The 14748-nt window shown below is 40.1% G+C and overlaps 1 protein-coding gene across 9 annotated transcripts in view; it reads right to left on the bottom strand.

The window, feature by feature from the left end:
• Window positions 1-14748, bottom strand: part of LOC100645822 (protein dead ringer homolog) — a 137325-nt gene that overhangs the window by 42230 nt on the left and 80347 nt on the right. For all 9 annotated transcript variants that reach the window (XM_048410462.1, XM_012318297.3, XM_012318313.3 and 6 more), the window contains one exon: window positions 4996-5068. In XM_048410462.1, the coding sequence (XP_048266419.1) occupies window positions 4996-5068 (73 nt within the window). The remainder of the gene's footprint in view (window positions 1-4995; window positions 5069-14748) is intronic.

Here is a 14748-nt window from a genome sequence, read left to right as displayed (position 1 = left end):
CTTCCCATCCCTCTACACGCTCTTTGTTGTACGTTTAATCGCTCCACCACTCTCGTGAACATCGGTGCACGAGAACCTATTTAATTGATTTTACCAGAAGGAACGACGATGCAGATCCGATCTATTCCAAATATTTCACGGGGACAGACGCGATAATATTATCGTTCGAAAGGGAGGAAACAGAAGACGCTTGGTGCTTTGCGCGAATGGTTGTTGACGGTCGGGTCACTAAGTTTAAAATTAGAAGCTCGTGTTTCCGGTCTTTCAACTGGTACTTAATTCTTCCATTCGTCTTGTCAACGGGTTTCTTATTATCAGAAAATCAGAGACACCTACGGTAGTCTTTTGTTCTTTAATTCTATCGTGTAACGGTTATTCATAGAAGAATTAACGTACGGAAAGTTTATATTCATATACAAATGTAGTAACTGGACAACGTTTCCGAATAATTCGATCTTTCGATTCGTAAAAAAAAGATGCCAGACAAACTATCATCCGTGTACGAAGATTTATGCCTCTGCTTTAGAATACGGATTCTTTTTTGAAACCCCTCGTTAATTTGCAATTTGCTTAAGGAACGTTAGATCTAGACACTAAGCATATTATTCGGGCGTAAATAGGTTCTAGAGACTTTCCCATTTCGTCGTATCTGTATGGAATTTTAATTGAATTTTACGTAGCCCCCCTGTAAAAATTCTCCCGTATGGGATGTCGACTGGACCGTTCAAACGACCGAAGAATCCACCTTCACAGAAGAAAAATTTAGTATGAAAAATCTAGTTGTTCGTCGAATACGCGTAACGGTAAACCACAGGGGAAATGTATGATATCACGTGTACTATACGTACTGCTTAATAGATTAAATTACCGCCGAAACAAAATTGAAATTTTGTCTACGACGGAATCAACTGGATTTATTTCTCTAGAGCGGACAAAGGACAAAGACTTTGCGGTTCCGTTGTTTCGACGAGCTTAGAAGCTAATTTCGTCCCGCCTAACGGAGGCAGATGCAACGTATTATCGAACCTTTTAACCACGTGGACGTTTACGAGGCGTTCGGATGCGGCTAGGCGCGAAGTCTGCCGAGAATCCACGTGTGCAGGAAACGAGATGCGGGTCGCACGTGTGCTTCGTTTCTTTAACCGACGTTCGCGTATATACCGTGAATAACGCCTTGTAATTTCCGCGGTGACAAAATTCATCCTTTTCTCAGACACAATTTCGTCGAAATTTCCCGGTAAACCTTATCGCGTGTACTTTCTAATTTATCTAATAGTTCGTGGCTGCTCTTATCGCTGTTTAACTCTGTGTTTAACACATTCGCCGCTACTGACGCATATGTTGCACCCATTCAATTATCTTAGTTATTATTAGATCCTAATTGCAGGCAATATTGTTGACGTAGCTGTCGCGTCTTTAAGTTTGCACGATGACAAGATTTGAGAATAACGATAATAATACGATGACAAATGTGTTAAAATAAATACGTATTGCGATTTAAAATAAACGGTTCTCCGATGAAAACTATATAAATAATACATAACGGTAGCTATATTTTAATCGTGGTAAACGTGTTAATTCTTGGACATCGGACTTTCTAGCAACGTCGAAGCTGGGCCAGCATGACTCAGAATACAAATAATACGTCGCCGTTCATAAATATTAGGATACTTACGAGAAACTATGTAAACTGAAAACCTTATTTAAGATTATAAAGAATCATTTTAATTCCTTTAAACATTGTTCGATAAGCTTTAACTTAGATAACTTTAACATTCTTTCTTGTTTATCACACGTATGTATATAAACTGTCGCAAGTAGTTGCAACGAATTTTTGCTGTGTATATAGGATCGCAGTTGTATAAAGATAAAATTCTGGTCAATTCGTTGTTCCTTCGATAATCTAAGTTAATTATCACGTTTCGTATAAAAGCACTCGTTGTTCTAATGTTCGTAAACGGTAGTGTATACGATATATACAACGACGAGCGTGTTAATAAAAGTACGTACAAACTCAAATTGATGCGTTCAAACACTCTTGACAATTTTATTGATATTGTTATTTCTTTATACGTTTTTCAATATTTATATTCCAATTATATATAATAATTTTTTATATATTCCAATAATATAATGATATTCCAATTTTTACCCAAAACGCGATATACATTCTCCATTTATTATGCTGGAAAATATTCCATTTCCCAGCATAATAAATTACCTTAGCAATAAACTGTACATATTTGTTTAAAACGAGGTATGAAAATAAAATGCTCGTCGCTACATGTCTCGTTCCACTGATGTCTGTTTTCAAACAATTGTCTATATGGCAATACGATTGTTTATACGACACCTAATAAAAACCGAATCCAAGATACGCACTCAACTGTTGAAATAGCATCGAGTCACGTTAACACTTAGTCAACCGAAAGGGGAGATCTCCCTTTTTGACTTTGGCAACGTGTTTTCTTCTTTTTTTTTGTTATTGCCAATTATTGTTTACCTGGAATTGTTCCCAATTAATTGTGCCAGATTTTCTGCTTTTATAAAGTGCAGTATATAATAAAACACAGCAATATAATGGTGTTAAAATTAATTAAAAAGTTACGCTATCAGATATGACTAAATAAAGTTACCACCGAAAGATATCAGAATGTAAAAGAATATTAAAACGCATTATGAATTTTTAATTTCACCTTCGAGTCGTGTTATCTACCTTTAGTCATCTTTAATGATCTCAATTTTATCTATATTTTTCTATACCTTTAATATACACTTTTAAATCGATATTTTGTATAAACAATATGTGAAATCGTTAAACAAAATCATTACCGCAAAATATAATTGACCACTTAAGCAATTTTTAGACTTCTTTGCTTTTTAAGTCACGAACATTAGTCTTCGATACTTAGAAAAATGCGCCATGGACAGCGTATAGCTCACGCGGCGCATGCGATTGTCTAAGTGTTAATTAATATAGGAAGCATCTCCTCTAGACTTTATCAATGTAGAAACGTAGAAGAAAACTTCAGAAATGTAGTACATTTACAATGACCAAGGTTTGATGTTCAAGGATTAACCCATTTACTGCCGACTACGAGATATCTCGTACTTTACGCTACAAATTTAGACTGATTGCTATTGGTCACGGAATAAGTTTGAGTTAGGAATTATTAGAAAGGATGAACAAAAATTTCACATAATAATATTCGTATAATAAAATATAGATATTGTACAATTTCATGATTTCTCAAAAATAAAATCTTGGCGTCCATAGCGAGACGCTTTAAATTTGTCTGACAGTGAATAGGTTAAATGCCCTTCGACGTATCTATCGAGCATCGAGACACATACATAGGTTAAGGAGCGCGACGATAGAGGACAATAACGTGGAAAGTTCGTTGCGCTCAGATGAGATCGTATGGCACGATCGTGACGCAAGCTCGAAGCTCGAGCGCGAGCGCGCGGAATGTTCACCGAATTCTAAATACCTTGGCACGGTTTCTGAAGTTCGCGCGACGATGCAAATAATGTCGCGCGACAATGCAGCGGCTGTCGACAGGTGCGCGGGTTAAATATAGCCAGGTAGATATCGTTTTCACTCGGACGAAACATTTTCAACTAATTTTTCACCAACATACCAGTTCGTTTCGATTCATGTTTTCCATTCAGTTCTCGCAGGAATCCATCAACGCGTTCGTTACAAATACCGATGACTTTCACACGGATCCTACGTTATTTCGAAATAAAATGATCAATAGAAATGATAATTAATCTTATACAATTACACTGTGCAGCGCACGATATGTTTTGATATACAGGATGTTTCAAAAAGTTGGGGTTAAATTTTAGGAATACGTAGTATTTATTACGACAAGCGAGAAGATTCTTAATAAACGTGACTTCAAATATCATCAGTTTCGGAGCTGTAAGATATTTTCAACTATAGTCTGTAATAGCACGATCCAACAGATTCGCAACGGTAATGTGTTTGTTCAGTGCCGTACATCACTGGCTAAGAGAGACTAAAATATTGAAAGGTAATTCCCAAGATCGCGAAAGATCGAGATTGATACGTATTTTTAACTTGTGATAAAGTAAAAAAAAAAAAAACAAAAGTTTGAGAGAATCTTGTCATAAGCTATCCAAAGAAATAACAAATCAAAAAACATTGGAGAAAATCTTCTTCCTATATAAATAGATATTTCCCGCTTCGCCGATGAACCCGCGACTTCGACGTTACGAGCGTTCGCGCCTATATCTATCGAGCCTCTCTCTCTCTTATGCGTGTTTTGATAAGCGCTATATATTGCTGAAGTTTTGTGCCAATCTTTTTTTGTAACAGCTGCATATATTTTTATACGGCGACCAGAGGCGATCGCGTTCAACTTGTCAAAATGGAAAAATTGTGAAAAATGAAGCGAAAACGGAGTAACACCGAGACGTTGGTTTAAAAGGAACAGGCGATTCAACGCGTAGGTGGTCTAAGGTTAAATCCGGAGATTCGTTTCGGGATTCGGAGGCGTCCCCTTGTTGGACGTGCACGCGGGATTATGAGAGGATCGTAGGCTCGCACGGAACGCGACCGCTTGCCAAGAGATCGCAATACGTCTTCGCCTCTGCGATGGAGACAAATGCGAGGACTGATGGTTTCGTCCGTGCGGACGAAAAGTCGAGATACGCGCGAGCATTCTTGTCGATCCGGCGACGAATCGGCCTTGAACGTCGATCTGAACGATCAATATTTGCAAAATTAATTACCGCGGGAACGATTCGCGAATCAGATGATAATAAAGAGAACCATGCGATTTTACGGAGGAACGCGTTTAACGAACACGGCTCCATTTCGGCTGTTTACTTCGAACCGCGATACATTTTATCATTTGCTTTTTTCGATTTGTCTGCCTCGTCTGTGCACGTCAGCACGACGTATACGTACGTATGCGTTTGCATAGTAACGATATCTGTAACAATAAGTTGCAAGAAAGAACATACCTCGTTTCTGCATGTAGCTGAAGAGATCATCCAGAAATTCTTTTCGTTTTGGATCCTCGTTGATCTCATAGAGCTGAAACAATGAAAGTAGAAAACGGTGAACATATTAGCATGGCAATATTTCCTCGAGTATTTCACTTTTCTGGAATTGCGTGCAAAACGATAAACAAAGGACGATCGACACGATGAAAAATTGGCTGGGACAAAATCGTAGTGACGTAAGTCTCGATTAGCAGCTGCTTTTCTTAAAACGATATAGTAGCGTATTATTATAAAAAATACGTTGTGTCATTTGAAAAACGTATTATGACAGAGAGAGAGAGAGAGAGAGAGAGAGAATAGAGTATTGTAATAACGTGATTAAATACGAAACACCGAATGCACGATAGCTGCAAGAATTGAAACACTTTTTTAATTTCAATTTTTGCGTGCCTTACGTTGCTGTCATTTCTTATCCATTAGTCGATCGTCACACGTTGTCGCGATACGCGGGTTTCTCGATGCACGTATCCTCCCTATTCCACGACGAATAAAATGTTATTCGAGCCGGGCTAATAAAAACAGGAGTGAAACAAGTGTGCTCATAGCGACAGGCAGATTAGTTAGCTCCGATTATTAATGATTCCGTTTAACCTGCCTCATAACCCGAAACCCCCTCGACCGAGGCAAAGCCAAATTCCCTTCGGGCTAGCGGGCCCGTATTATCATATTTGTTATGTACGATGTGCTATATCTAATCCGGGACCCTCTAATTGCTTTTATAATACGAGCTATCCCCCACTCAACTTCGTCTCTCGCGCCCTTTTTGCCTACGTTTTCCTTTGTCCCCTTAAGCACCGTTTCCATTACCGTTTCTTTTCCTCCACTGGCTATCAACTCCGGTGAACAGCTATTGGAAGTAATTGCCGTTTCCGTGGCTCTGACTTCCCTTGATTCTCCGTGTTCTCGATCGGTCAAACCGTTTCAAACAATCTCCGTACTCCTTTATCTCTTTCAAGCGACAGCTGCACAAGTGTCACTGGTCGAGGATAAACCGCGCGAAACGCGACGGTCCAACGATTTCCGCTTTTAGAAATTACGTAGCACGCGTTTCGTTCTATCGTCTCAGAAAGAGAGAAAGAGAGAGAGAAAGACTAAGACAAACGATCGCTTAATAGAAGCAACGGCTAGGAACACGAGTCGAATGTTACCTTGGATCATCGTCCGGATAACACGTGCTTCCGACACGCGAATTTATGAACTGACCCAATATTTAAGTCGTTGTTGCTGTTGGCACGGGTGGTAATAGTTCTTTAAACGAATTTCCTATCCCTGTTCGCTCGTAGATTTGCCCGGACGATAAATTCCATTGAACAAAACGTGAGCAACATCTCACGATCTCACGAATAATAATTTTCAAATGTGTGATAATCAATATACGCGGTATCATCGTTTGTTACGTCTAGTTCTCTCGTTTGGTACACGGTACTACATGGTTTCCGAGAGACGAAAACGTACCAATCAGATTTATAACTCGCAAATTATACGAGATGAAAATATCGTGACAAGTACATTTTCGTTGATTTTCGAATTTCTATGTCACTTGGTGGCTGAGCCTAGGAGATAGAAATCTTCCTAAAAATAGATGGTACGTTTGCAAAACTTTTTACACCTGGCATTTTTGAAATGTTCAAGAGGGCGTTTGATCTCGCTGTGAAATAAAATTACGGTTCTAACAACGTGGAATTGATCGTTGAATTTTTATCACTTTCCTTCTCTGCAATCGTCATTTGTAATTGAGAAATTTGAGATTTAACAATCGACGCGACGACACGGTCGAACTAAACGTGCTACGTATCGTTTTTAATTCTTCATAATCTTTTAAAAACGCGAAATCGTGGATATAAATATACAAGAAAATCTGTCGATGGTTCAAAGGTGACAAAATTATTTATAACTTTGCGCATTCTGAATCGACGTTTTTCTGTGATTGTTACATCACGCTTGGCTATTTGCGCGCAACCAGTTGCAATTAATAAGTACTTCCATGAAACCATTAAAATACAGAAAATATTAACTGAGATCGCGCCAGAATTTTTTGCCGTGGCAGAGTCCAATCGATGTGCAGATACGACATGGATACAAGGATCTACACATTATTATTCGATACAAAAGATTATTCATTATCGTGCTGACTTCCAATATCGCATCAGTTAATCGTTTTCTTTTTTTTTCTTATTCAAAAAGATGATCCGCAACAGTAGAAACGTATACATTTAACGCGTGAATACAGCTGTTTCCGGTGCAGCGTCTATTATCCACTGTGTATGTATTATGCGTTTGGCAAGGACAGGTGTCTTACAATTGGTAACGCCTACGATACCAAATCTATCTATTATCAATAGAGCAAGATTTGTTCATAGACAAAGCGCGATATAGACGCGAAACAATTTACAAATACACCCACGTTCCTAACTATTAGTACGAATACAGAACTTTGAAAACGAGTGGGAGATTATTAGAATCTTCAAGAATTATTATCTCGTTTGAAATCTTATGTAAAGATTGGCAGAGATTAGACAAGATAAGCAGAGTCTTAAATAAATATTGAATTTTGTAATAAAAATCACGAAAATCAATAAAAATCATTTACGTAATAGATTAAATTCCTTCGTGTTCATATCTGGTACGATCACTGTTTCAACTAATTCTGATACGCCTATCTTTTCTATTACATTCGTTCCGTTTCTAATCCAAAATTTCGATTCTAATTCTAGATAAAATTGCCTGAATTTGCGTCTAATTTATGTAAAACTTTTTTCACGAGGATAATCAATGAGGTAATTCGTCATGTCACTCTTGGAACACTTGTCAATAGCTGTTGCAAATCTTTGGACTCTTAATTTGCATGAATGAAAAAAGCAATTATTAATTCCCTGATCGTATACGCTATTTATCACAGCCTACACGAAACCAAAAGATGCCCTGGCACCTATCGATGTGTATAGCGATTAAAAGTTTGGTGCGTTCTTTGCCCTTCGGAGTAAGAGTAACTCTTTCGTTTCTATATACGATTAATTAATTCCAATATCGTGAAACACTGTTCTTACGAATAAGACATATGTTCACCGATGACGCTTCAAGTTCTAACATACTGGAAACTCGCCAACAGCGCTGTACGTTATCGTGGATTCATAGAGGAAGATCGAAGAACGAAAATTAGACATGCGTTCGTTCTCCGAAATGGCCGGCGTATCGCGGCCCACTTATTCATACATTCCATCGTGTGTTCATGGCAACGCCCTAGCTCGATCTCCACCTCGTCCACCCTTGCAACAGCGTTGAAACGAACGGCTGGACAAACGAACGGATGGACGGACGGCATTTCTCAAGGGCCATTTTGTACCACTTTCTCGTGTTTTTTCTTTGGCTACACGAGCGATGAGCTCGTTAGGGGCAGCCGGAGGGAGAGGACGGGGTAAAAGGTCGGAGAAAGAGGAACGAACCGACCGAGGCCAGGGAGCAACGGAGAGAAAACAGAGTCCGAGGGTTCAACCAGCGTATATTGATTGATCTACAGTTAAGCGGACTGACGGCAGCCACGTGAAGATCGGGTAGAACGGCTCTCGTCTTTCTCTCGCTCTTGCTTTTACACTTTCGCGTCTCTTCCTTCTTCCTCGTATCTTTTCCCCTATCCTTCACTACCGTAAAATAAAGAGAGGCGAACGGAATTTGCTCTCGATGATGCATGCTTCGCGGCCCCGCCCTCTCCTTCTCATCGACTGACGGCCGGTGAATAATAATTCCTGATACAGCCGACGTTGATCGGGTTACTTTCGTCCCTGCGAGCAGAGGAGGGACGCAACCCGCTCAGATGATCGATGTACACGCCGCTGCTAGCGCCACGTCCTACGGGATGATCCTCTGCATCGACCACGCGATACGGTTGCGCTTTTATCGTCCGGACGATTAACTATCGTTAGCATCCCATCGTCGCGTCGTTCAGTCGTTGTACCATGGGGACAGTCGATCGATTTATCACCTGCATCGATCTATCGATCGCGATGCAAACACATTCGCACGATTGATACGTCTCGTAACCCGCCTTCCGGGTTCTCATAAACTTTCTTTCTGCGTAAGCGTTCTCTTGTACTAGGAACACATTTGAAAGGATAACATCGCTTTCCAATAATTTCAGTAAATCAGAAGTAAATATATAGTATTATTCGCTGTATCATTTCGCAGGGACGATCAAAGTATTTAAACGATCGACTATCCACTATATCGATAAATCTCAATATTTAATACTTAGCTAACGCTTCCACGTTATATTCTCAATGTAATTATTCATATGGTGCACTAATCTTTTATTAAGTATATATTTGCGATAAATATACGTTTTTAAATTGATTTGAAATTTGACCGATATAACAGCGACAGCCGCGTCTCGTTACAGTGGCAATGAAATTTCAAAATAGCTCACACAACGCATACAAATAAAAGTTTCCTGCGACAAGTGTTTAAATACTTTCGTAGTCGGTGTATTTGACTGCTTTGATATTCGTTATAACACCCGTCCGTGGTAACTATGTATAGCCTAAGGAAACACGTACTCGCGATCTTCATCGAGCGACCGGGTTTACGAGCGCGAACACGATCCGGAAGAGAGGTCACCGTAAAATTCGCCGAACAAGTGAAAAGCGAATCGCGAGAGACGAGAGCGCCGTTTCAACGCCACACGTCGTTACTTTTACGACGAGTAATTATCGATGCGCGGCTCTTTCTACCATCTCCAACATTCAGATATCTTACTCTTCCGGCTGATAAGGAACAACGATAACGGTAGAACGTACCGTTGCCAACGTTTCTCTAGGAAACGTGTTTGCACGGTGTCTTTGACAGATTGCAATCGTCTTTCACGTAGTTGTTGGAAACGTATAAAAGAAGACTAGCGAGGAAAGATTACATCGACGAAAGGATGAGATTCGAAAGTGCTTACGCGGTTGACAAGAGGAAATTCTAACAGCCAGCTACATTCGCTTGACTATGTAATTAGATGCTTAGTCTCCTGGTTTTCGCACCGACACCCGTATACCTATTCGCTGCGCCCCCGCGAACACGGGGTCAACTTCCGGTCGTAAAAGCTTTTATAAGGGTGCGTCTCGAGCGAAACGGAAACGGGTGCAGCCTTAAATAATGCGTTCGTGGTCGGTTGTCGAGGTCAAGACGGAGTCGATGCGCTTCTTAGAATGCTTTATCTACGCCTCCACTTCCTTTTCTTCTATTTTGTTCCGCGTCCAGTCGTTCTACTTTGTAACAAGCCAAACACTTGGCCAATGTCCCTTAAGCTGTGTCTCCATCGAAGCAACAACGACCAACTTTTTCTTCGTATTCCACGTTTCTTCATAACGTCGATATCTGCTATCCTGTATTCCTCCGTATTTCTATCATTGTTAGTAAAAAGAAAAGTTGCTCCTTGTTGTCTGTTACGAATCGAAGCGGGAAACATCAAAGAGGTATGAGCGACACGCGGTAACGCGTCACGACAGAAACAAATGTTCCTTCGGTGTGTGCAGTTTGTCGATGCTGACACGATTGTATTAGTAGTATATACACTTGTTTGTCCGTTACGATATGTCAATACGTCTTTAAGATACGTCGCATCTATACCTCGTGTCAATTTTTCTTACAACAGGATCAATGTCCTGAAGTAAATATCGCATAATCGAAATCGGTACAAAGTCCCGAACATGATCGTCCGTTGTATGTGCTCGTTTTTCAGCGTATTTAAAAGTCGCGAGCCGCTGAACTTCCGACGTTCTTTAAGACTTCGCCAAACTCGCATTTTTCATTTCTTCTTTTATTCGTATTAATAACAAACGAGCCTTCTTCCACCATCCATCATCCGCAACTTCGCACAAACCATCTGCTACGTATACGTCTGAATAATCCGTTATGAAAGAACAAACGTTGCTTTGAAATTGAAACAATATCCAAATGCAACGTTGTTTCGACATGGACAAAATGTTTCTACAAGTTAATATCTGTCGAGTACTTTATGGAACGTGCAACAACAAGAACAGAGCACAGCTTTTGCAGCATCGCTCGACGATGTTCCTATCTACGTATTCGACGAAAAACGAAATCGGATGAGACGCGATCAACCAGAAAACGTTTACAATCGCGTACCGATCCCACGTGTATCTTGTCTGGTCGTCCGTAATCAAACAGATTTCGCGCGATTCGAAGAACTTTCGTGGGATAGTCGAGAGAATCGAGACAGTTTACACGTTTACAACTTACGCGTTACACGACATTCCGACATGAGTGAGTCGCGGAGTGGAAGAGGGTCGGAGGATCAGGGTTAACGAAGCGTGGTGGCGAACCAGTCGCGTCGCTTTTTGCCACCGTGGCCAGGAAAAGTCGATCGGTCAAGAATCGATAAATAATAACCCTCGCGAAGGCAAACAACGCCTCTTCCGTTTCGTTGATTTACGAGTTGCTGCACTTGGCCCCGCGCGCGTTTTATGCCCAGCCGTTGCTTCTGACACGGAAGCGAGTCGATTCATACTTGCCAAGGAGCTCCGTGGGCGCGATGAAAATTCGCTTCCATTCTATTTGACTGTTGGCAGTCGTAATTACACAGAACGGGTATTCTTATCTACCTTTGTGAGAATCTTAAAGGTGTACAGACGTACAGTGTGCACGTAGTACGCAAGAATAAATAAAACATTGGAAACGTAATCATAGAATGACAGTCGTCACTGCATTTAACTGCAGCGAAACAAATCTTTCTTCGCGAGTCACGTTTTGCCAATTATATCTTGGCTACGTGAAAGGATGAATTTTTCATGTTGAAAAAGTAAATGAAAATTTCGTTACGATTTGACTATCTGATTCCTGGCTCGTGTTAGGTTGTCCCAAAAGTTTCTTTCGTTTTATAAGGAAACGATAGATGCACAACGTTTCTTGTTTTATATCGTTTTATCGAATCATGTATGATCTTAATAATAGAAGAAATCTTTTTTAAAGAAAGTTTCTCAAATTTCGAATGCTCCGAAACGTATTTAGAAGCAACTGGGTCAATTAGAAAATTCCGTTTGCGACTGCGCTTGGATTATTTAAGAGAATCTCCGATTAATCCGCGTTTCTCGTTAAAACTTTTTCGGCAAGGATGATGCTTGTAAACGTTACCTATCTTCTTCGGAGCAAAGGAAAAGAGAGAAACGTGGAGATATCAAGATCGCGGTTTATACGAGCGGTCGTAATAGCCGCCGCTATCATTATCCTCTTTCAGGGCATTAAAGATAGCGCTGGTAATTATTATGATTACGATGAGAATAGCGTATATAAAGCGTGTTACGCTTCTATAAACCTTCGTAATGTTGGGAATTGCTGGAGAGCGTAGACCTTTGCTATTCATGTAGGTCATCTACGACATCCACGACATCCATCCTGTGATATTTCTTAGATGAGAGTCCAAATATATCAGATTCCATCGATTAATTGACTCAAGCACATTTGACGTCAATTAAACACATAAAACACAAATTTTCTATATATAATTATTTCTATGTGAAGACTACAGAACAAGAATTTATGCTTACAAGGATACGATTGTCAATTGTTTAAAGGAAAACAACCTCGAAATTCAACGCTAACAATCGAAGACAAATGAAAATCTGAAATTCTACATTATAGCGTTCCCATTGACACGTAGGAAATTATACGATAAAGAAACAACGTTTTCTAATTTTTGCACCTACAGCGTTGTGTGCAAGAAATTTTCGAACATCGATCACGCCACATTCGCAAAACTTATTGCACGGTTGTAGGCCAAGTACTAGGAAATACATTTTTTCAATTTTCCATATGCTTAAAATTTTCATGATTGCATTACGAATGACGACGACTATAGGTATAAAATTTACATCATCGTATTTTATTATTAGCCTGAATCTCTCACGCGCTACATTGTAAATGGATAGCCACGAAAAATGGGATATTTACGTTTAAACCTGTCGGTTTAGGCTTTCGATTCCTTTGATCGCAAAATGGCTCGTAAAGTCATTAGAATACCCAGAATCGGTGGAGGATTCGATACGCCGAAAAATGAAAGACAGGGGTAGCTGAATTCGCGGAAACTTACGCGCAATGCCGGTTGAAATATCGAGGAAACGCAGATTGTTTGTACTAACGGCAAAGAAGCAATAAGCGTGACGCGGACCAGCCCTCTTGTATATCCGAAGGAATAGCCGGATTCGTTTATATCGAGCTGGTTTTGTCTCCGCTGCCAGTTTCTCGCGCGAGCGATCACACGCTGTGCCAATAGTAGCGGCGACCCTTGTTCGTGATTTCGCAGAGACGCGGTTAATTGCAGTTTATGCTGAACATGGTGTGACTTTCCAGGAAGATCGTGAGATCTTCCCAGAGATTTGATAAACATTCATATATTCTCGAAAGTTATACGTAATACGATTAGACTGCCGATGTTCATGCATTTATGAGAAATTTACAGGCTTTATAGATTTTATAGGTGTCGAAAATATTGTAAATATCCAGATTATAGTACTCGTTATTATCGTAATACGTTACTCGAAATAATTAGTGCCTTGCTACTATACGTGTGATTTTGTTATATCGATCAAACAAATGGAAGCGAACAATCCTATAGACTCGATAGATTAACAAGTTACTCGGGTAATACCACGATAAAGATTGAGTTTCACACAGTGATTAGCTGATTCTGACGTACAGATTTATTTGCAATGTACATTTTCTTCCTTTAAATATATGCAACGTACAAACACGTAAATGTATCCGATCGTGTTATTCCGCATCGTGTATCCTAACTTGTACCAAATATTATCAAGAATTGTGGAAGGTGTTTCGTCGTGTATTGAGGCGGAAAGGCACAAAGTGGCGTCCTAATAGCAAAGGAGAAGGACACAATCAGTGAGTTTCCATTATCGGGGCCAAATCAATCGGCTTTATTCGAACGATATCGGTTCGTGGAAAGAGAAGAGGCTTCCCTCCTCCTTCTCCCTGCCCCTGGTCAACCTCTAATCCGAATGAGGTTTTCCTCGCGTTCGTTCGCCTTTCTTTGACCAGCTACAGCTTCCAGGAGGAATCGTTGACGTTTTTCAAACGATTCGCCCTCGCCCATCTCGAAAGCTTCTTCCAACCTTCTTTCTTTATTCCCTCGCGGTGATTGCCCGATGATTGCGAGCTATACCGAAACGAAATCTTCTCGTCACCTTCGAAGAACAATTTCAACGCGTTCGATGAACCTTCTTTCGTCGATCCTTCTTCCACAAGAAATCTCCGATATCTACGTATAACGATTCGTTCGAATTTGGTCAAATTTTACATTCCACGTTTATGAAATTTTATGACAAATGGAAAAGGTAGAACAATACGTTCGGGGAACGATTCGAGTGTGTTCTATGAACCTTCTTTCAAAGATTATCCCCTACGTTCCGCAGGAAATCTCTACCAATGGTAAAGTTTATTCGAGTTCGATGGAATTTTACGAACCAGCTCTGTGAATCGAAAGGTATCTATAGAAACGCGAATATTTGTTAAAATTCACTTTAGAATCTACGCTTACTTATGCCATCCCCGTTTGTGACGAATAAATTTATACGATCGAATTAATTAATTTCTCGAGAAATTGGACGTTGATCGTACCCGGAGAAGCTCACAAAAGGCGAGATCGAACGATTTGCCTTGCAAGATGCTCGCCTACAAAATCTCACATCGTATGAGGATAAA

This window comes from Bombus terrestris, chromosome 2 (assembly GCF_910591885.1).
Source record: "Bombus terrestris chromosome 2, iyBomTerr1.2, whole genome shotgun sequence".
Taxonomy (NCBI): domain Eukaryota; kingdom Metazoa; phylum Arthropoda; class Insecta; order Hymenoptera; family Apidae; genus Bombus; species Bombus terrestris.
This window is presented reverse-complemented; position numbering and strand designations above follow the sequence as displayed.